Genomic DNA, 24,480 nt, shown 5'->3' with positions numbered 1-24,480 from the left:
ACATTCCAGGATCACCACAGTGCACGTGGGTTAGCATGTTTTCCCTGACAGTACACACGCGTGTGTCTCAAGAAGCTGAACGCCTGTTAGTAAGCCCACGCGCAGCCTCTGCTTCCACGGCACGGCGGGGAAAGGAGCGGGTGAGATCTGTGCGTTTCTCGGGTGCTGTGGGACTTGGTTAAAGCCGCACCAGCTTTTCGTTTCCAGCCAGCCTGCAGACCAAAGCTGAGCTGAACAGGATTCCTAAAAATGATCCCGGTGTGGAAAGTTTTGGTCATGTGTGGAAGTTGTACTCATCCAGGGCTTTCAGGATGCAGCCGACACTGAGGGGAGGGGACAGGAGGCGGGGGGCTGACCGTGCTCTCGCCTGGCGCACTGCTTGAGCTCCCGTCGGGCCGAAACAGTCGCTGAGAATCCGTCTTTTCCACAGACGACTCCGCGGACTTTGCGAGTAATCCCGTGGGTTACAAAAGCGCCACGATGACTCACTTTAATAAGGGACCAGCCTACGGCCTGTCTGCTGAAGTCAAGAGCAAAGTAAGTGCTTCGGTCGCGTCTTTACTTTGTCTCACGTTTCCTTCGCTTTCAGACTTTTTGTGTGGATGCTAGAAGCCCGCGGGCCTGTCGGTGTGTCTCGCTGTGGGCCGAACACGAGAGTTTAAACAAAGGTTCGGTCCTCTTGTTTGTCTGAACGCTTGTTCCCGGCGCTCGGGAACTTTTCCCTTCGTGTCCAGCACGAAGAAAGACGCGGGGAGCGTTACTGTGACCGCAGCCGCCTCGGTGCCAAGCGCTGCTTTTACGCCTCTAAAGCGTTTGAAACAGTTTGTTGAACTTCTGATGAGATGTTGTGATGAAGATGTTTGATGACGAGAAGCTAAACGGGATCTGTGGAGCAGCTGGGAGGAGCCCGGACACACTGATGCTTCCATGTTGCCTCAGATTTTAGGAGCAGACTTAGAACAGCAGTCAGTGTCGTGGCAAATATTCAGAGCAACCAAACCATCTGTTAGTTTCACGGCAAACGGTCTCCGTGGACAGTCTGTGAGGGATGGCTGAAGGATGACGCCATCAGAAACACGTACAAACGCGCACTCTCCACGAAGTTCGCGTTTCTTCTGTCTGCTCCTCACAATGCCTCCATCTGTTACTGCGTGTTCACGATGCCCCGTGAGATTTACATTACCCACGCCACGCATGACTCGCTGCATGGAGGGACTTCTGCAAACTTGGGATTTGAAAGTCCGCCAAAATGAAGTAAAGGACTTTCGAGAGCGTTGATTTGAAAACACATCTTTTGTGTAAGCATGAGAAGTTGGTGGGCACGCTGCGTGTGTGTGGACGAGTTAGTGTTTTTGGCTGTTCGTGTGCCAGGACGTTTGTTTGCCTTTGGCCTCGTCTTCTGTCCTGTCAGCAGTCTGAGATTTTAAGAACGAATGACACGCGGAACCAAAGGTAGATGTTCCCCACGTCAGCCAAAGGCTCTGTCCCTGTGGTTCTTCAGCATCACAATGATGGTCTGAAGGCAAAGAAAGATACACAGCAGGTTTCCTTTACCAAGTGGATCATCACGGCCGAGCCATAGTGGTCCGTTTGATTGACCTTTATTATTATTATGTATTTATTTTATTTTCAGTTGTTGCAGACGGGACAGACATGACTGGGCAAGATAGAAAAACACAGGGGAAGAGGGAGAAAAGGCACTTTTCACCTGGATCACCTGTTGAGAGGAAGGAAACAAGCAACAAACGAGCAGCATAATAAACACAACAGCATCACAATAATCTAGCTGACAGTAGATATTAAATATTGAATGTTATTGTGCAGCACGCAGGACTGACAGCGCTCAATGTGCTTTGAGGTAGCAGCCAAGAAAGGTGTAGTTTGTGTCTGTGCACCCCTGTGTGCACCCCTGTGTGCACCCCTGTGTGCACGCCTGTGTGCACCCCTGTGTGCACCAGCACGCTTGTATTCAAAAGGTTTGTCTATGTAACGATCTGCTAATGTCTTGTGATTGACAGGCCCCTAGGTCGAGAGTATGTGCTTCTGGGACACAGAATGACAACGATTTATAAAACAGACCTATTTTTTTATTCAGGACGACCCAAAGTCGGTGACAGAGCCCAAAAACAAAGAAGGAAGATGCTCACAGACTGCAAGAGAAACGTTTTCCCATGAGCTTATTTTAATCAATATTTCGATCACCACAGTCATCTGGCTGCAGATTGAAGACACTTTTTCCCACCTGGAAGTTCCATCCGTGTTTCCCGTCTACAGCTGATAAAAACGCGACGTGGCAAAGCCAGCGTGCCAGTTTCATCCGAGGATGAACTTTAGGCTCTGTGGTGATGTCGCTGCAGACGCTTCCCTACAAGCACACAACCTATGTGTGTCAGTCTTAACATGAACAAACAATTAGTCCTTGTGACCTAAATCAGTCTCCTCAGAACTTAAGCTCAGCATCTGGAGATGCAGGTGAGCATGTGAAGCTCCATCAGACTGTTTCTGATGATGACATTATGAAAGCAGCTGCTGGTTAGCTTTGACTGTTGGTTAGCTGCTAATGCTGTTTGAGTCACATTCATGGTACAGACTGTAACCGAGTCACATGGCTCTGTGCCAAAACACAGGACATACAACAGCAGCCATAGAAACCGTAGACTTGTACACTGCAGCTAGTCTCACGTCTGTCTGACACTCGGCGAGCATCAACTTCTGTTTGGACGGTGGACAGCTTTCTGATTTTGTGTGTTAACCTTCAGTGTAAGAAAAACGCCTCCTGGGATATCACCTGGTATACAGCTGTCACTGCTCAGCACAAACCTCAGTATCAGAGCTTCAGCAAAGGAAATGCATCAGTCAGCTTTTGTTGCTCTTCACCATGAAACAAAGAAACACAGAGTGAACATGAAGCAACTGGTTTAACATGAGAGGAAGAAGCGTCTGTTGGTCAGTAACTCAAAAATGGGAGGCACAAATAAATGTGCCAGAGTGTCCGTCAGCATACCGAACCAGCAGTGTGGATACAGTCCAGTCACACAAGTCCTGCACTGTAGTGACGTATCAGCAACAAGTGTGTGTGCACAGCTTTTAGCTGTCGCAGGTCCTCCTCCCAGAGCCTGTTTCTCTTTGTCATATCAGTGTGACCAACAACTGCCACATTACCACCTACTTAAATGATCAATTCCATCCTAATACAGAGCTGCAGCCAATACAAGGCCACCGGTGCTGCGCCGGAACGTTCCAGGTGAACTTCCAGGATTTGCTTCCTGTGAAGGATAGTAAATGATTACCTGGATCACAACACAGCAATGGGACGAATGCACTCAGCCCGACTGCCCTCCTGTTCATCCAGGCGTGTGCTGACGTTAGCATTGGCAGTATCAAAGAAGCATCTGTGAAACAGGCCAGGAATCTGTGCAGGTTTTATATTAGTAAAAATTTCCCAGAGCCCAAAAATGTCTAAATATTTAAAGGGTTTTCCATCATCACAGTGGAAACGGGGAAACACTAGTGTACTTTACACAGTGTGTTTGTACAGAGGGAACGTCATATCGAAGCTCTGTGAGTTTGTTGGCTCACACACTTTTCTATGTGTGTTTCATATAGACATGAATGGAGGAGAGGCTTTCTGTGTGTTACCGTTTCCTTTTTGATGACATGCTGAGAGGAACCACCACGGTTCCTTTGTGTGCTCGCATGAAAAACACGTGGAAGCTCCTGATGCCGTACGCTGCCTCAGTGGTTCCCCCTAATTTTACAAGAATATTCAACATCACTGTCAATACATTTTTCCAAAAATGTCTCTGTGTGCAAAGTGGGTTTAAAAACCTCAAACTGTGGGATACAGTGTGTCCATGATTTGGGGAACAAACTGTGGCAGGATCCGTGTTTGTGCCAAGGTCGGTATCACCGACACAATGTGTTCCTCCTGCGTCAGTGGCTGGACACGGGATCCAGTTTACTGCATTATAGAGAGTTAGACGGGGAAGTAGTGATGTTTTAGTTTTGTGAACGGTGAGTGTCGTTACATCGCCATTCTGTGGAAGCCAACAGCAACAAAAGAAGTATCCATAACTCCAAATTTCGAGTCATTTGCTCTGTCAATCAGTAATCCACGTGGAACGCGCACTCAAAACCGGGTCGCAACAACTTGGCGCTTTCGAGAGTACGTTTGCTGATAGTAACGCTAATAATTCAGCTAATAACACAAGGATTTCATCATTTGTGAAGCCAAGCTGAAAATAATCAGCAATTTGTGCATTCATGACTGTAATCCTGGTAGCTTAGCTGTAGCATTTGTAGCTGAGGGCTTCAGCTTCCGGGTAACAAGGAAATGACGCCATTCACGTAGATTACTGACTCGAAATTTTGAGAAAATAACTCAAAATTTGGAGTTATGTGGATGCTTTTTTTTTTTAGTGGTGGAAACGGGCCTCCATACCATTCAGTTTGAGGGTTACAACAGAAAATTATATATTTATTGTTCTCACGTGGTGTTGGACGGGACTATTTTAACAAACGAAGGACATTTTGCCCGATAATTACTTTTATCCTCCTGTAACTGTACAAAGTGCTAACATCTCCAAAGTTTCAGGAGTAGTTAGTCGTTATAAGAAGTGTTTGTGAACTAAAAATCAAGAATGTGGGATCCTGTTTGTCCGTGATTTGGAGAGCCCAGTGCTGCTCCCCACGCAGGGGAAACTCCTCCTGTCGGCACGACAGCTGCTCTTCTAGTCTTTGGCTTGGAAGCATCTTTGACGATGCTTCAACCTCTGCTTTGCGTTTGTGTCCATTATACTAGCAGTGTTTTCTTATAAAAACCATACTGCGACGGCAGGCCGGGCGTCCGACGGCAGCACATCCTAAAAACCTGTTTAAAATGGGAGAGCACCCATTTTAAACAGGTTTTTAGGATGCTGTCATATTGCCGTGTGCTCTGATAATGGTGTCGATGTAAGAACTGGATATGATTCCCTACCAAAGTTCTGGATTTTGAGTCACGTTGGTGTGAAGCCATGTTCCTTCTGAACATGTAAATATGACTTTTGTTCCCTTGTGTCAACAAAAGCAGAGCAGTAAATGGCTTCCATTGCGTAACGTGCGATCAGGAGTCCACGCTCTTATCCTGTCAGCATACATCACATTCCTGAGATTCTTCAATGCCTCGATCCAGCCGTCCGCCCGCTACTTTTCACTCGGCTCAGTTGGCAGATCGTGTTATTCCGGTCTGTTCAGTAGACGTGCTGCATAATTCATGTCGAGTACATCTCCTGAGTGTCATTGTTAGCCTGGGCTCTGATTGATCCGCTATGGAAATCTTATTTATTACGATATGTTTGATTTTATCGAGGTTTTTATACCAGATGGCCTAACCTGTCCTGTTTAGCTGGGCTCAGGAGTACACTAACTTAGAGCCCCCTGTTGGTCTTTACCTGCTGCACATGCAGCATTAGTACAGTAGCCAATGTTGCACTGGTGCTGCAGGGTTTGAATCGTATCCAACAGCCTGCAAATTGTTAATGTAACTAGTAAAGGTTATTATGGAGTTCCACAGGGTTCTGTCTACATCATACATGCTTCTCTTAGGCAGTGTCATTAGCAAGTATAGCACGTGTTCTCACTGCAGTGCAGATGACACCCAGCTCTATCCATAAGGATGACATTGATGAATATGGCAGGGATGTTTTACAGACTTGTCAACAGTTGCAGTGAGGTTTCTTTGTTGCTTTTGTGCTGAAATACCAGAATAATAGTTTGATTATATGAGTATCAGACTCGGGTTTAGTCTGTTGCCCCAGCAGTTCTGCATGCAGAATGGAGCAGCCAGTTACATAAAAGTACAATTTTCTTCATTGTGACCAAAGAATTTTACGCTGGTCATAAAACGAAAGCAAGCATTCGACAGTTTCCAGTATTGTACCATTTATTTCACTGGTTTTCTATTACAGTGTAACGTTGTTTCCTGTTGTGTGCTCAGCACGAGTGCTGGACTGAAACCTGCTGTTTGATATCATCATGTGGAGACAGATTCCAGTGTGTTTTGAAAAAAACAAACCTGATAGTGGGCTGACAGACCAAAATAACACACACGCATGTATGTAAAAATGCATTGTTTGAAAATGAAAACTAAATATTGAGTGAAATGTCACTATGAGCATGTATTTGATGGGGAACATGAGCTGCAGTGTCTGTGACTGGAACGTGTTCGGTTTGTTGGGTTTCAAAGAAAATGTTTGAACATTTGACCAACATGTTTCACACGATGGACACATTGTTGCATGTTTCCTCAGGCTGCTGGAGGGAAGTGCTGTGATCAGAGCTGTGAAATCCTAACATGATCGCTTAACACTGCAGTGTGTTGGTGTGATGAGTCAGACTGGTCTGGTTACTCAAACTGGAGTTCCTCCGTGCTGCTTTACTCTTTGTTCAGTAAAAATGTGAGACGGTAGTGACTGACAGCCTTGAAGCAGCTGTGCCTGAAACTAAAGCTGTGACACAATCTGAGGAGTTTGAAGCCCTGCAAGGTTTGAAACGTCAGTTCCACTGTGGAACCAGTTCAGAGTACATACGTGCACTGGTTTCACTGGTCGTGTTTCCAAATACATGCTGTTTGGTACTGATGACAGAAAAAACCAAACTGTCAACGGTGGGGAATCCTGGTCAGAATCAGACGGAGTCTGTTTGACTGGTTTTCTTGTGGCTTTTATCAGGAACTGGGAGAGGAGGCCGGACTGGTGGTCGGATAAAACGAGGTATCTGCAGAACTGTGATATTTTTATTTCTTTATTCTTATTGGCTTGTTCATTGTATTTATTGTAATAGTGGTGCTTAAAGTGTGTGTGTGTGTGTTTGGAAGAGAAACAGGTCAAAGCATTTCTGTATAAGTGGATTAAAATGGATGACCATGCTTCTTAATTCAGATCAAACTGAGGTTATTGTACTCGGCCCTGAAAAGCCTAGAAATATGGTATGTAACCAGATTCTTACTCTGGATGGCATTACCTTGGCCTCCAGTAACACTGTGAGGAACCTTGGAGTCATGTTTGACCAGGACGTGTCCTTCAATGCACATATTAAACAAATATGTAAGACTGCGTTCTTCCATTTGTGCAACATCTCTAAAGTTAGAAATATCCTGTCTCAGAGTGACGCTGAAAAACTAGTTCATGCATTTATTACTTCCAGGCTGGACGACTGTAATTCATTATTATCAGGAAGTCCTAAAAACTCCCTGAAAAGCCTTCAGCTAATCCAAAATGCTGCAGCAAGAGTCCTGACAGGGACTAGAAAGAGAGAGCAGATTTCTCCTGTTTTGGCTTCCTGTTAAATCCAGAACTCAAAATCCTGCTCCTCACATACAAGGTCTTAAATAATCAGGCCCCATCTTATCTTAATGACCTTGTAGTACCATATCACCCTATTAGAGCACTTCGCTCTCGCTCTGCAGGCCTACTTGTTGTTCCTAGAGTATTTAAAAGTAGAATGGGAGGCAGAGCCTTCAGTTTTCAGGCCCCTCTTCTGTGGAACCAGCTTCCAGTTTGGATTCAGGAGACAGACACTATCTCTACTTTCAAGATTAGGCTTCAAACTTTCCTTTTTGCTAAAGCATATAGTTAGGGCTGGACCAGGTGACCCTGAATCCGCCCTTAGTTATGCTGCAATAGACGTAGGCTGCCGGGGATTCCCATGATGCATTGAGTTTTTCCTTTCCAGTCACCTTTCTCACTCACTATGTGTTAACAGACCTCTCTGCATTGAATCATATCTGTTATTAACCTCTGTCTCTCTTCCACAGCATGTCTTTATCCTGTCTTCCTTCTCTCACCCCAACCAATCACAGCAGATGGCCCCGCCCCTCCCTGAGCCTGGTTCTGCCGGAGGTTTCTTCCTGTTAAAAGGGAGTTTTTCCTTCCCACTGTCGCCAAAGTGCTGCTCATAGGGGGTCATATGATTGTTGGGTTTTTCTCTGTATGTATTATTGTAGGGTCGACCTTACAATAAAAATTGCCTTGAGGTGACTGTTGTTGTGATTTGGCGCTATATAAATAAAATTGAATTGAATTGAATCATGATCTAACTGAAGACTGATGAAGCATATTCAAATCTGCCTCAGTGTTCGTGTGTAGAAATTCTAGGTTACAATAAGACAGAAAAGAAGAAAAGTTTGGGCTTTAAAATCTGAAGAGCTCAAGAAGATTTGGATTTCTGCTCAGCCTCTAACACGGGGAGAGTGCATCTTCAGATCTGAGGGTGCTCGTCGTCTCTCCAAGCTTCTTACTCCCAGCGTTAGCTCAGACTAGGTTATATTTCAGGTGATTATTATTTTGGGATTATTACTGTCTGCATTTGTTTTTGCTTTGCTAGTTTTCTTTAATAAAATATCCTTCATTAAAGAAGTCTAAACTTTTGACATTTTCGGCTTTTTAAGGGCAAAAATCTGAGTACTACTCCTCAGTAGTATAAATAACTTTTAAACTGCTGCAGTAACATGTAACAGACCCTTGAGACCTGCTGTCCAGGCCGCTAAATTTAAGCCCTTTTTGTTAGAGCTGGTAGTTTTTCTCTGCCAGTATAAAAAGCATCTGTTTGACCAAACTGAAAGTGCAGTCGTTCAGAAATGGAACCATTTTGGAACAACTGCAGGTTCCAAGATCGTGAGTTCTAACAGTTGTATGCAAGGACAAGTTCTTCGAATGCTCCCCTCTTTGCCAAGGTCGAGAGGAAGACTCAAACTGCCTTCCTCGGATTGGAGAAGGTCGGTTAGGATGTTCGGGAACAACCTGGGATCCCCCAAGTCTCTGGCATGATGTGGGACAGCAGCTTCTCTGAGTGCCAACTAAAAACTAAAACCTGCTCCTAAGTAGATGCTCTCAAACTCGACTGAAATTTGGAGTTTTGAGGGAAACTTTTGGGGGATTTTTTTTAAAAATGTGTAATATAGCTAAACATGACAGCACTGATTAAAGAAAGGCCCCACAGATATAATCAGCCCTTATTCAGTGGACAGTTGGCCATAAAGCAGCTGTGTCCATCCAAGTCTGGGAGAGATCTTTCTTTGCATGTTTGTGCATGAGCTCTGTGCTTTTCCTGCTTCATCACAGAAGTTCAAAGAAACAGTTTTGTTATCGCGTTCTGAACTTTGTCCCGTTTTTCATGGTTTTCTGTTTTAGTAACTGAACTGGGAGCCAGCCAGTTGTGTTACCACACAACACAAACACAACAGCTTGGCTGCCTGAGTGAATGTGTTAAAATAAATATGTGGAAATGGATGTTTTTAAACGATATCAACAGTAGTTTTGGAGCAGCAAAAAGAAGTTGTTTTTCTGGATAATACATTTACAATATGATGAAACTTCCTACAAAAACAAACACTCAGAGATATTATCAGATAAAAGTCCTCCATTGTTCCTCCGTATGCTTCAGAAAAGCAGAGTCCCTGTGCTTTGGATGGGTTGTGGTCCATCTGTCCTCTGTAGCACAGGATTACCTGGTGAGATGGATTCAGTGGAGAGTGAGGCTTCCACATGTGTTTGGGGCATGAGCTGATCCCAGCAGGAGTGTTTGTTTAGTCCACATGATAGATTAGAACAAACCACAGTGATCAGCAAGGGCGCTCTATGTCCTGTTGATTCTGGAGACTTTGTGAACCACTTTAATCTGTCAGCAGTTCTTTACCAGCTGAACGGGTAACTGGATGTGTTACTCGGCATCTTAAAAACCCCAAAGCAGTAATAATTAGAAGCAAAATGCCAGTGCCTGTTCTAAATCAAACCGATAAGAAGAAAAGCCCTGCTGGCTGCTCTCCGTTACCTCCCTGACCTCTTTCTAGGAACGCCCTGTTTCAGTCTTTTACTGTGATTGATGGAGAGCCTAAGAGAAAACGACGGTTCAGGGTTAACATGTAAAAACCTTTGATGGAAAGTGTACCATGTGACAGCCCACCATTTAAAGGACAGCACAGAGAGACTCTTGGACCTCAGCAGAAGATAGTTTAAGACCACCAAGCACCTGTAAACCACAATTCTATTATTCATGACTGCAGTGTTAGTGTGTCCCTCGTGGTCTGAAAGTTACTGAGAAAAGGTTTTAAAAAAGCTGTTTCTGCTGCAAGTGGCCAAACCTCATCATTTAAGAGTGCCCAGACCCTACAGGACCCTCTGAGGGTGACCTTTGACCCTACAGGACCCTCTGAGGCTGACCTTTGACCCTACAGTACCCTGTGTGGCTGACCTTTGACCCTACAGTACCCTGTGAGGGTGAAATATTTATTTAGTTCTGTATAACCAAAGAATACACGTTATACATTGGTGAGGCTTTGGTCAGATGAAACACGACTGATGATTTTTGAAAGCTCCGATGTCTGTAGATGGTAAAGGCTCAGCATGGTCTGCTGGGCACTGGTGCTAGCAGCTGTGCTATCACAGACTCATGTGGTCATATTATTATTTGTGTTTTAATCTCTCCAGATTGCTCAAAAATATGACCCACAGAAAGAGGAGGAGCTCCGTTTCTGGATTGAAGAGGTGACCGGAATGTCTATTGGAGAGAATTTCCAGAAAGGCTTGAAGGATGGGGTCATCCTCTGCGAGTAAGTTCTGTTTGCTCTTGTGTTACTGCCGTTGTTGGGCCTCTTGATCTTTGTAATGGAGACAAAAGCAAATTCCATGTAACATTAAGTATGTTTTCTAATCGATTGAATTCAGTTTGTCACCAAACCAAGGCTCTGTTTATTGTAACACCCACATCTTTGTGGTGCGTCGGCCGGTCATGCACCCTCAGTTTCTCTAACCTGTGGACACTGAGTGGACGATCATAGTTTTTACTGCCGTTTTCATGATGTTCCTGCACAGAAGCTCAGAGACATGCAGACAAACAGGACAGATGTCGGAACAGTTTTGAAAACTGGAGAGTTTGTTGCAAAAACCCACTCTCCAAAGTCGGCATCATCAGATCCTCTTTATTTGGCCAAATCTGTGTCCACAAACATGGACTCTGACTCTGGGTCACTTTGATCTATGCATGCAAACAAAAAGTAAGAGAAAACAAGTTACACAAAGTCTAACAAACTATACAAACTGAGCACAATAGTAGCCCAATGCACATATGAATGCTATAACAGCTTATTTCACAGTGTTCATCAGAGTGACAGCCTGAGGGAAGAAAACCTAGACGGCGGTCTGAAGGCAGCAGTTTGAACAGGATGGGAGGAGTCTGCAGGCAGCTGACGATCCTCTCTGCAGACCTGATTGTCTGTTGCAGTTTTCGGGGCTGAACTGAACCAGACAGTAATTGATGTGCATGGGACAGAAGGTGTAGAAGGTGACCTCCTGTGGCAGCTTGAACTTCCTGAGTTGCTGCAGGAAGTCCTCACGCATAGACTGTGTCTGGGCCTGCTTCCTACACAGTCTATGTGTGAGGAACACTTCAGATTGCAGATTGGAACTCCTCAGATGAAAACGGGCACAGGGGAAACAACCCAGAGCTTCCCCCCCAGCTCCTCCAGTTGCAACAGAGGAAGTTTTGTTGTCTGTCTTTGGCTTCACCAAAGCTACCACGGCCATATCCCACATGCCAAAGCAACGGAGGAATGTGCTTCTTTTGACAGCAACACACAAGGAACCAGCAGTCAGTGATGGGGAATAAAGGATGCGTGAAAGCAAGAAGCAATCCTGGACTACAATAGGCACAAATATTGCTTGGATAACTTAGAGGGTGTTGGCACCTCGAGTTGTAGAAGGAAAACTAACTGACGGCTCTTTTCTCCAATCTCTTGGATGTCTTGGGATACGATGTCTTTGTCCCGCCGGAAACATCTTCACTGAAGTGGGGGAGTCCTCTACATACCTACAGTCAAAGGAGCTTGCAAAGAAAAGCGTCTGGACTTCTTTAAGTTGCTTGAAGACGTTTCACCTCTCATCCGAGAAGCTTCTTCAGTTCTAAGGTCAAATGGTGGAGAGTCCCAGATATAAACCTAGTGGGAGTGACCCCCCACAGAGGGACAAAAGGACCCCCTGATGATCCTCTAATCGCCTGAGCCAAGGTGTGAAACTGGGTGTGGGTCCCAATCAGCCAGAGTTTCGGGTGTGTTCATTGTGAAACCTGGCCCCACCTTATCATGTGATTTCCTGAGGTCAGATGGCCCAGGATGTGAGTGGGCGTTAAGGCGTCTGGGAAGGATCTCAAAACTGGATTATAGATGGCAGAGAGTTGGTGTCGTAAACCCCGCCTCTGTTCAAAGATGGTCGCTCACAGTGTACATAGATGCTTCTTTCACTCCTCTTTCAAACCATCTGTCCTCTCTGTCCAAAATGTGAACATTGGCATCCTCAAAGAGTGACCTTTGACCTTTAGATGCAGATGGACTGCTGAGTCTTGTCCTGTGGAGGTGGCTCTTCTGTGTTGTGCCATGCGCTTGTGAAGTGGCTGTTTGGTCTCTCCAATGTAGAGGTCTGAGCATTCCTCGCTGCACTGTACAGCATACACCACATTGTTAAGTTTGTGTTTTGGCGTTTTGTCTTTCGGGTGAACCAGTTTCTGTCTGAGCGTGTTGCTGGGTCTGAAATGCACTGGGATGTCATGCTTGGAGAAAACTCTCCTGAGTTTTTCTGATACACCGGCTACATAGGGGATGACAATGTTGTTGCGTCTGTCCTTCTTATCCTCCCTCGCTGGTGTCTGGTCTTCTTTTCTGTGCCTCTTTGCTGACTTTAAGAACGCCCATTTAGGATAGCCGCATGTTTTGAGTGCTTCCTTTACATGTGTGTGTTCCTTCTTTTTCCCTTCAGGCTTAGAGGGAACATGTTCTGCCCGGTGGTGTAGGGTCCTGATTACTCCAAGTTTGTGCTCCAGGTTTCACAATGAGCTCACCCGAAACTCTGGCTGATTGGGACCCACACCCAGTTTCGCACCTCGGCTCAGGCGATTAGAGGATCATCAGGGGGTCCTTTTGTCCCTCTGTGGGGGGTCTCTCCCACTAGGTTTATATCTGGGACTCTCCACCATTTGACCTTAGAACTGAAGAAGCTTCTCGAATGAGAGGTGAAACGTCTTCAAGTAACTTAAAGAAGTCCAGACGCTTTTCTTTGCAAGCTCCTTTGACTATGATGTTCTGGATGACTAATGTGTGTCCTGGGAGAGCTGGGGCACATGCTGGTGACCTCAACAACTGCAAGACACCCTTCTCCTAATTCTCAGCCACTTCTGCCATTGATCTCAAGATACAGTAGTCTGAACCAGAGTGTTCAGACTACCCCACACCCCCTAACCCACCCCACCAACGAAATGACAAGAAGGTGCAAAAGGCGCACCTCCAGGATTGGAACAGCAGCCCCTTGCACCAGGTGTAGAAAGTGTGCCTACAAAAACCACTCTACTGTGGTTAGTACATCTTGCTGCTAATGAGGATGCACACAGAAGCACACACTGGAATATGAATCTTGATCATTTTATTGGTCATCTCAGTGGTTATTTGGTCATTAAATTGCCTTTGTGGCCACTAACACACCATTTGTGATTTACTTTTTGGCCATTCATTGATACTCATTGATACTTTTAATTATTGCTACACATCTAACCTCCACCATGGTTAGAAAATAAATCAGTTTGCATGTATTATTTAAAAAAAATGGGGATTTTATGCTTTTATCCCTATTTAAATCATTAAAATTATGTGATCTAACTGGTATTTAAAGGGTTAAAATTCTGAATTTGAATGAAATTTAGATTTTCATGAGCAGCACTGATGCTAATCTTAAAAAATCAAGTCAGAAAAAGTGGAATTTTTTCTTAATATATATGAATTTTATAGCATTTTGTAAACGTAAACAGGGGGTGTCCATTTTTGGCCACAAACAAGCTGAGAGGGAGTTTTTATGTTTTTGCTCTCCCTGCACAAAAACAACAATGCATTATAATCAATGTTGATGTGAATCAATTACATGCCCCAGACTCTACTATTAACAATACAAGAAATTTCAGTAGCAATGTAATTATATAAAATTGTGAGGTTGTCTTCCAGCTGGTGCAGTGGACAAACAAACTGGTGTTTAAAGGGTTAAAAATGTAAAAAGTAATAATTATTTTAGATTTATGAAAAGAACTGAAGTTAGTTAAAAGCTTTATGCAGAAAAAATGGCAAAAAACCATAAAAATAATAAAAACTACAGACCTACTTTTGGCCACCAACAAACTGAATGGGTCGTAACCCCAGAGGGTTCAGTGATGGTCAGGTTACTGCCACCTTAAAGGGCGTGGTCATATTTAAGGTCGTGACGCGATGTCAGTAGCACTGCTGTTTACCTGTACATTATGTCTGTGGGGTGGTTATGAATATTCTCTAATGGTTTGAACTTGATTTTGAAGAAATTCACATTTCAGGTGAATTTTGGTTTGATGGTACTTTGAGCGTTATAAAACAGGAAGTTATGTGAGTGATGCAATGTCCTCTCAAATGAAGGAAATGTGTCTGAACTGCATGATATCCGCTGCAGCAGTGGGACTAATGTGATGTTTTCTTCCCTGCGTCTCACAGACTGATTAATAAGCTGCAGCCTGGTTCAGTGAAGAAAATCAACCTTTCACAGCTCAACTGGCACAAGGTGAGCGCGACCCACAAACACTGCAGAGCTGCAGCTGAAGCACGTCACTCGTCTTATTAGTGCTCCGTCTCTTATCACTCTGTTTCCCTGATGCTCTCTGCAGCTGGAAAACCTCGGGAATTTCATAAAAGCTATCCTGGCCTACGGCCTGAAGCCCAATGACATCTTTGAGGCCAATGACCTGTTTGAAAACGGAAACATGACTCAAGTCCAGACAACACTACTCGCACTGGCTAGCATGGTGAGTGCACGCACAGCACAGAGGACGAGTGCGTCTTTCTTCTGTTATAGAACACAAAGCGCCATCAGTCTGACGAGCGTGTGTTATCTGACAGGCTAAGACTAAAGGCATTGACACAAAGATCGATATCGGAGTGAAATATGCAGACAAACAAGCTCGACACTTTGATGATGAGAAGATCAAGGCTGGCCAGTGTGTCATCGGACTGCAGGTAAATGAAGTGTGACTGTCACATGACCTGAGATGTGTCATCATTAGATTTAAACCATTTCAGTGTCTTTTGATGGAGCAGAGAAACACTCCCTGTTTAACCTGATACGTTTAAATGCCAACAGTTCACTGTAGAGTGAAATGAGACGAACTGTGTTTGCTGAGCTCGTGTCTCTGGTTTCTCAGATGGGAACAAACAAGTGTGCGAGTCAGGCTGGAATGACTGCGTATGGAACGAGACGACATCTGTACGATCCAAAGACTCACACTGACAAACCTTATGACCAGACTACCATCAGCCTGCAGATGGGCACCAACAAAGGAGCCAGCCAGGTGAAACCCAGTCTTTACTCTCTACCATGTGTCGTGCTGTGACAGAAGTATTGGCCCACTCCCTGATCATTATCATGGTCTTTTGTTTCGCATATTGTCCACACTTGGTGTGTTTAGACAAAGATAACCTGAAGATTTCATTTCTTAAAGGAAAAGCTTTGATTTCACTCGCTACACCAGGCCAGTCCTGAAGTTTTCAAAAAGCAACACGAGAAAAGCTCAGTGAAATCAGTCTGCATTTGGGTAACAAAGCCGTTTGGGCCTCGTTCAAACCACAAATGGAGGAGACCTGGAGCAGCCCTCCCAGGAGTGGCCGACCTCCCAACATTACTCCAACAGTGTCTCGACAACATGTGAGACACTTGAGTGGAACGTGAGCCCCACATCTATACGACTTTTCACATGCTGAGTGACAGTGAGGTGTGCGGCTCAGATTCATAAATAAATGAGTTTAGCTTTTTTGGTCAACACCTGAAGAAGGAAACAGCCACTGTGGGTTTAAGACTGTCTCTTCCTCATTAACGTCTCAAAGGAGCGTCGTGCATTGAAGACCCTATCAGAAATCAGCACTGGCATCAGGCACAGAGCAGTTTGATTATAAAAGCCAGGTGATTTGATTGTGGGACTCTTGTTAGCTTTTGCTGCGTCCCTGCTAAATAGCTTAAATAAAATATCCTGCACTGTATAAAAAGTCTGACGTGTCTTCAGGAGGACGGCTGCTTAACCCGACCTGCTATTCTGTTCATCAGAGGTTAGCATGGTTGGCATCAGGACAAAACACAGTCTGAAAAATGCAATTACATACAATGAATCTTAATTAGCCAAGCCATCATTTTAAAAAGTCACCTTTGTCTAATAATGAAACGAGTTTGATCTGAAACGTGTGCCCAGTGAAGCTCTGCGTTATTGCTCAGTGATCACTTTGAGTCCTCTCTGTGTAAATGTGTTTGTCGTGCTGATGTGCGCCATGTTTCCTGTAGGCGGGCATGCCGGCCCCCGGTACTCGCAGAGACATCTTTGATCAGAAAGTGGCCGTGCAGCCGCTGGACAACACCACCATCTCTCTGCAGATGGGCACCAACAAGGTGGCGTCTCAGAAAGGAATGAGCGTGTACGGGCTGGGCCGCCAGGTTTACGACCCCAAGTACTGCGCCCCCCCCACCGAGCCGGTCGTCCACACTAACGGCAGCCAAGGCACCGGCACCAACGGTTCCGACATCAGCGACAGTGACTATCAGGCTGAATTCCACGAGGACGAGTACCACGCCGGCTACCACCACGACTACCATTACAACGATCAGAACATCTGCTAGTCGGGCTCTCCACCTGTTAGCAGATGTGTTTTATCACTACAACAGAGCAAGTCTTTTGCTATCGCTAGTCTTTTTATTCTCTGTTATCTGAAACGTTGCTTTGTATTTCATCTTCACCTAGACTTTGATCTCAGCTCCAAAGTTTGTAAGACGTAGCATAGAATCACCACACGCACACAGTGGCAGATGCTGTTTTTAAGCTAATAGCCTCTTTTATAAAAGAAATGATGGCACACTGATGTAGAGATGCTGCTGCCGATGAATCCGATGAATCCCGCTCTTTGCATTCCTTAATGCTGCTGATCCATTCGTCGGCTCCAAGAGCACGTACCTCGTTTGGCGTTCATGCTAATGGCTAGACCGGAGTAGTCCTGAATTTCCAGCCTCCCTTTGCTCTTTGTTGTTCTGTGCCCTCTTGTTTGGCTGAGCTGTATTTATGTGCAGTGTCCCAAAGTAAAGCAGTCTGCTGTTCACAATGAAAACGACATGTTATAAATAAAGTTTTAAATCTTTAATGTTAAACCTGGACCACGCACTAATCCCAGCCTATAACATGCTTCTACTGCTAACATGGAAATCAGGTCACGTCTGTGGAAAGAGGCTCTGAGCGTGTCAGCCTCCAATCAGCGCTCGCTCTGATTGGAGGCTGACATCAGCGCTCGTAGTTGGGGAACAGACTGTAACCACTCCCCCACACAGGTACGGTGCTAACAGGCGTCGTCTGTGACAAGAGTGTGTGATGTAATCATCTGTAGATCCTAATAGGAGATATTCAGAGTACCTGAATCGTATGATGGCAACAATGGACCTGTGCACGGTACTTTAACAATCAAAGCACTATTTGTATTCAGAGCCTGAATCACACACACACTCATACAGATGCTTTATTCTGTGCTGAAGTACTTTCCACCTCACGTGCATACACAGTCATCAGAGGCAATTTGGGCTTCGCCAAATTGCCCAAGAACATGTTGCATTTACGTGGGAGAAGCCAGGAATTCAACCAACAACCTCCCGATTGGTAGCACCGGCTCCCTAGCAGCAGCTGTTCCTAGCAAGGACTAAAGTACCCTCCTCTTCAGGTCCGGGTTTCATCCTATTCCCCCTGTGGCTGCTTTCTTTCACCGCACAGACACGTGTGCTAGGTTGAAGGAATAATGTGGTGTCCCTGCTGGAATGACCGATCCAGGCTTTCCAGCCTCCCTGAACTCAAAGATGCGTGTAGCTAGTCGATGTAGTGTGCAGTAGACGCTGTTAAACAGTACAGGAATGTTACTCTATTACTACTTTTTATCTGGGGAGTATATCATGTCTACATTTATGTAACAATGTAGCGTTGCAAACATGAAAGGAAGAAGTGAAAATAAACCCTGTAAATTCCAACAATGATTATCTGCAGAATCTCCTTATGTGCTGGTCAGTGTGCAGCAGCCACGCTGTTGTGTAGAGTGCTACTGGGAGCCACTCGGTCCCATATTAGTACAGAGTATGTATTTGTGCACAGGACATCTAAGCACCCACTCAGGACCAGCTCTGCAATGAAACTGTTTCCAGACACGCTCAAACTTTTAGACTCTTGGTAGGAACTTGGCTGGACTCCTGTTATTCATAACGACCACATGGACACACGGCTTTACCCTGATTTCATTTTGTTGAGGGACGTCTTTTATCTGCTAAATGTGTGACATAATGTTAATCATCATCTTTCAAATGATGATTAACATTATGTCGCACAGCAAGAAGGTCCTGGGTTTGACTCCAGGCCACGATCCTTCTGTGTGGAGCAGGTGACACAGGCGTGGGGTTCAGTTAACTGATGATTGAAATTGGTGGTAGATGTGAATGAGTGTTTGCCTCTATGTGCCAGCCCTGCAACAGACTGCTGGCCTGTTCAGGGTGTACACTATGGCTCAAACCACCCTCTCATCCTGAACTGGAGAAGCTTAAGAAGACAGATGAATGGCTGAAAACTTTCAAATGCATTACGTGAGATTCTTCCCATAGTGCAATAAAAAGACTGTAAAGGCTCTTCATGGTGCATGTAAGAGAAGTTTCCGCGAGGGAAAATCCAGTAAATCAGCCAAGTAGGACAAGTAGGTCAGATTTCAGTACAGAAAATTCCAAGATGCATGAAAATGTCAACATGGCAGCTAATATAAGAAACCCTGTGTTCAACTGGTAACACACGAGAGCCTGGAAACAGATGTTTTCAGTGTGTGACTGGCTGCCACATCCATGTGCAGGTACACTTTTTAAATTGTATTCCATTACCTTTAACTCTGTATTGTGTTACCATTGTGTCATACTTCTGAAAGTTAGTAACTGACAAAAGGCAGAATATGAAGTTTAGATCTTTAAACAGTCTCTTTTTCCTCTCAGTGCACCCATCGTTTGCTGCCTGAGCTCATGTGATAATGACAGCGTCTAATTGGCTGTGATATAATAAGCATTGGCTTCTGTGTCTTTCTTCTGCTTGTCCTGTAATATCGCCCACATATCCAGCTTAACTCAGACGGATAGTGTAGCTTGAATGATACACGAGGGCTCTGACTATAGTAAAAGTGCTCCTCTAGTTATGTTCACTTCACTTTTATGTATAAAGTGTTCATTCACAGTTGTGTCACGTGCTTTGTTTGCTAGCTAAAGACAATATTAGAAAGAAGCGATCAGTAGGTGAGCTGCTCTACCTCCTGAGCTGCAGCCACACTGTGGCTTATCAGAACAGCCACAGTGTGAGGATGCAGCACTGTTACCCACCCTCTGTGGGAGCAGAGTGTAGCTAGCTGCTCTGCATGGCCACACATTAAAGCACTGGGCTTCAGAGACTGGTTAAAGTAATTTTCTTGAGTGTTGTAATTGCTTTCATGTTTTTCATGGTCTGTCTGCAATATAAATAATGAAATAATGACAGTTTGAAGAGCCATGAAAATATTCAGCCTGTGTCCTTCTAGTTAAATTTAGACCTCTAATTGTGAGGAGACAAGCTGTTGTCTGTTCTAAGCGCTCAGTCAGGCCCGGGCATTTCAGAAAGCTGAAGACAAAGAGCGTGCAGCCAGTGAGCTTCATGAGAATCAGATGGCCTTCATTCAAAGCCCCTTTTAACCCCAGGCCTCCCCAACTCCTCTGCTGCTCAGGAATAATCGCTGCTTTGTACAGGGCTGCAGAATCCAGAGTGAAAGCGCAAGACTCAATGATAGAGTCCAAAAAAACGTGGTAACCGCAGCAACCGCAGAGGGCCCTAGAAGGCATGGCATAAAGGCACGGGCAGTCCTGCAGGCCCGCCTCGATGCAAGCACAAACCGTCCTGTGCTCCTGCGGCACACAGTAGAGGTTTTAGATACGGGTGACACGGGCGGTTGCCCGGGGCGGCATCACGGGCATCGGCAAAAAAAAAAAAATGCTTGTACTCATGCTGCCCCGACGTCATGCCAGCGCATATTGGGAAATTCGTAGGCACCGATCGGTTTTCTATCGCCCATTTGCTGGGAGTAAGGGCGCCCTCCGTTTGCGAGGTGCGCCTGCTGCTGGCGGGGCAGAGAGGAGAGGGCGGGGCGACGAGGATTTTCTGACCGGCTGGAGCAGCGTCTAATAACCGACTCGCAAAGTAAAACAAAATAAAAATAAACCAACAAACACAAAAACACCAGATATCATGATACAGACGTATAATCTGCACTGATGTTTTTTCGAAATTCTGTACACGAAAAGTGAGCGCGCGAGCCCTCGGTGCGCCTGCTCGCTGCTGAAGTCAAAGTAAACTTTATTGTCATCTCCGCTACAGTCCAGTATATAGAGCAGGGGTCCCCAATCCCAGTCCACGAGGGCCGTGTCCCTGCAGGTTTTAGATGTGTCCTTGATCCATCACAGCTGATTTAAATGGCTAAATGACCTCCTCCACACGTTTTAAAGTTCTCCAGAGGCCTCGTAATGAACTAATCATGTGATTCAGGTGTGTTGACCCAGGGTGAGATCTAAAACCTGCAGGACACCGGCCCTCGTGGACTGGGATTGGGCATCCCTGATATAGAGAGACGAGACGACGAGGCTCCAGTTACAGCAGTGCAAGCAAACAAAAAATATATGTAAGAAGAGTCAGAAAATAAATATATACTTTAGGACCAGGGGTAAAGGATCAATAACAATTTAAAATTTACAGTTTGATGATTTAAAGTCTCACACAAGCCGTCGAAAGGGGCGGGGCCGGCTGCTTCCAAACAGAGCACATTTCATCCATAATGCTGTAAATCCAAGCCCATCATGGATTCACGATCTGAATCCTGGGTTGTGTGAAATCTCAGAAATACACCCTAGACAAAGTGAATCTGTGAACTAAGGTGTAGGTCTGTTAGATCATGTTGTGGTGATCCTTGGGTTGAGGGATGGGTGTTCATACTGGAGTGCAAAATTAAAACCAATGGAAGATGGACAAGAAAAGTTCAAAGCCATCAGGTGCTCAGGTTAGAAAAAGAGAAAAGAAGAGGTAAGCAGACGTGTGATTGGATAATGGCAGGTCATCCTGAAACTATCAGAGTCAGAATACTTTATTAATCCCTAAGAAAATTATGTGGGTTACAGAAGAAATGGTAAAAATAGCAACAGTAACAGACTAAACTCCAAACAACACATTAAGTTACAGATTTTAATATTAATGAGTCATTGTCAGTTGTTGATTTGTCCTGTTCTCATTGTGTGACGAATTATGATGGCTGTTTGCATACTATGCATACTCTCTCTCTTCCTATGTGTGTGTGTACAACAATTTTATGTTAATGTACAATCCTTAATATGTTTTGTGGGGGGGTGCCAGAGGGAGTGTTCGCCCAGGGCGCCAAACTGGCTAGGACCGCCACTAGCGGCACACATAGTGCTGGGGCCCAGGAACACGCCGGCCAGGCTTTACTAATAATCTACTGTTTTTTTTTATCAAAACAGCAGAATTGTGTTGAAGAACTGTGGACAAAGAAATGCTGAAGGAGATGAACTACTTCCTCCTTATCATTCTGTTTGAAATCATCGCTGCTCTGTGTAATATGCTGTGTTTTGGGTGTCTGTGGAAACAGTCGTCCTGCAAGGCGTGGACGTCATTAGCATGCAAGTTCTCACAGCTGCTCAGGTTGTGATTCAATGCATCTCTGCAGCAAGAGCCAACCTGCCATCCTGTAGTCAACAAAGAGGTTTCCTTTTTCTCCAGTCAGAGGATCTAAGATGGGGAAAATTCTCTTTACATGCCAAACCTGCTTAAAATAAACCAACAACTTCTCCTCTGAATCACAGAACAGGCAAAAAGAGGTGAGATGTTCCTCTGAGATTAAAGGCGGAATTCTTTTAATGGAAAAGGATTTAACTTTAACAGGCAAGAACACCACACAAGCACATTTACTATGGTTTCTTTTACATGCACATACAACTTAGAATCGAATAGAATTCAACTTTATTGTCATTGCACACGTCACAAGTACAAGGCAACGAAATGCAGCTCGCATCCATCCAGAAGTGCTTCAGCACAAATATAGATATATTACAGAATATGGATCTGTTATAGGTATGTTACAGTGTGACACACCTGTATGTTATGAATATGCTATATGTGCAGGCTATGAACAGGTATATGGTTAGAAATAGGAAAACTAGACAGATTGTAGGTGTACGATTGTGAGTGTTAATAAACTGTTGTAACAACTATAATTATTGTATTGCACAGTGTGATCGTCTATACAGCATTTACAGTGGTGCAGTTGAGATCAGTGAGACATATGGATACAGTACAGTGGTATATAAAGTGCTGGTGGTTGTGAGTGGTGGCTCAGTCCATGTTATTATTGTGTGTGTGAGGGTGCAGTCGGCCATTTGTTTGTTTTGTCCATTGTGTGTGCGTTCAGTTTTAGGTGGTTGTGTGTGTGTGTGTTCAGTCCATGAGTTTAATGTGGGTGAGACGTCAGGAGTTCAGGAGTCTGACAGCTGTGGTGGTGGTCTCAGTCCGGAGGCTCCTGTAGCGCCTCCCAGAGGGCAGGAGGGTGAGGAGTCCGTGTGCTGGGATTTTTCCCAGCCCTTTTCAGACACCGCTTCCTGTAGATGGCTTGTATGGCAGGAAGTGTTGCTCCAGCGGTTTCTCTGTACAAAGCAAGCGGATGGCGTAAACGATGTCCTGTTGTTAAAAAAGGGCAGATGTTCACAGGCCTGGTGATCAGAGACGGTTACTGTCCTGCTGTCCAAAGACCTCCATTCATAAATGTACAGACCACAGCACTGACACAGTTAACATGAGTGTCACGCATGGATGCGTTTGTGCACAAACACCTGGAGTGTGCAGCTTTTTATGAAACTGTGCTGTCATCATGTTTGTACTAGTAGCACATCCATGCAGTCCCAGAGTGAGCAGAGTACAGCTGACTGCTCTGATGGGCCCTCCTGTCCGGCTCAAAGGACTGACACACACACACACACACACACACACACACACACACACACACGTCATGATGTCTCCGGTGGTTGTCTGGATCTTTGTCCTTGTGTTCTGAGAAGATCAAAATAAGGTAAAAAGGCTTTTAAGGTGAAGCATGTTCAACTTTGTGTTTTCTGTTTCACATGAAAATAAGAACAAACCTGCACTTTGCCACAAACAGAACTGCTGAGGACATCAGAAGCAGGAAAACAACAAGACAGTTTATTTGTCCTCGTGGGAGAGTTTGCTCGAAGTCACCGGACGTCTGCATTCACTGCAATAAAACAAAAGCATTCAGCCCCCTTGAACTTGAGGCCCATGGTGACTCTGGACGAGCTGCAGAGATCTACAGCTCAGGTGGGGGTCTGTCCATAGGACAACTATTAAATGGCCTGTATTTGTATAGCGCTTTACTAGTCCCAAAGCACTTTACACATCCAGTCATCCACACACTGGTGATGGCAGCTACATTGTAGCCACAGCCACCCTGGGGCGCACTGACAGAGGCGAAGCTGCCGGACACTGGCGCCACCGGGCCCTCTGACCACCACCAGTAGGCAACGGGTGAAGTGTCTTGCCCAAGGACACAACGACCGAGACTGTCCAAGCCGGGGCTCGAACCGGCAACCTTCCGATTACAAGGCGAACGCCCAACTCTTGAGCCACGATCGCCTGATGATGTTCCAGCGTCATGTTGTTGCTCCTCCTCCACATGCTTACCTGCCACAGTTTAACTCCGCCTCTCAGACAGTCATGTCACCTGCTCTGCATGCTTTCCTGTACGATGACGTCATCTTGATGTTGACGAGGAGTGTCCTGCAGATGGCGATCTTGCACCGTGTTCAGAGAGCCGACACGTTGATGACGCTGCTCTACTCAGCTTACTTTAGCCTGGGCTGGACTCTATATGAGCAGCTTCCACTCTGGTTTCACTCTTAAACACACTTGTTTGATTTCACTTGGAAACGTTGAAAAATAAATATTTTATTGCAAAATTATTTGTTGGTACATTTTTGAGGGTCAAATATCTTGTTTGATTTGAGGAATGAACTGTTAGAGTGAAAAAATGAATCAGGTTAAAATACTTTAAATCAGTGCAGATGTATAATGTAATTTAACATGTTGGTAATGGTTGTAGTGGGCTTGTAATGTAAATGTGTCTGATTAAATGTGACATTAATGGTGACGCTGCATAAACCTGATAAAACAGTTCTATTAGTGGGTCTGTGTGATCAGCATCAGTGGGTTAAGCTGAGGCCTTGATTAGAACGTCATGTTGGTGACAACACATGAGCCAACATCAGACTCTGAGCGCTACGATGCTAAAGATGTTGAGTTTAGATC

The 24,480-nt window shown here is 45.0% G+C and overlaps 1 protein-coding gene across 1 annotated transcript; it reads left to right on the top strand.

The window, feature by feature from the left end:
- Nucleotides 1-70: 70 nt before the first annotated feature.
- Nucleotides 71-18,083, top strand: LOC146701059 (calponin-3-like). The gene is made up of 7 exons (XM_085467397.1): nt 71-537; nt 10,467-10,588; nt 14,531-14,597; nt 14,701-14,838; nt 14,933-15,049; nt 15,235-15,381; nt 16,362-18,083. Exons 1-7 carry the CDS (start codon nt 481-483, stop codon nt 16,692-16,694), a joined length of 981 nt encoding a protein of 326 aa, XP_085323523.1. The 5' UTR covers nt 71-480; the 3' UTR covers nt 16,695-18,083.
- Nucleotides 18,084-24,480: the final 6,397 nt, after the last annotated feature.

This window comes from Copadichromis virginalis, linkage group LG9, assembly GCF_057382275.1.
Source record: "Copadichromis virginalis isolate Kocher_CV1m ecotype Utaka linkage group LG9, C_Virginalis_male_GT1.1, whole genome shotgun sequence".
In the NCBI taxonomy this organism is placed as follows: Eukaryota; Metazoa; Chordata; class Actinopteri; order Cichliformes; family Cichlidae; genus Copadichromis; species Copadichromis virginalis.
This window is presented reverse-complemented; position numbering and strand designations above follow the sequence as displayed.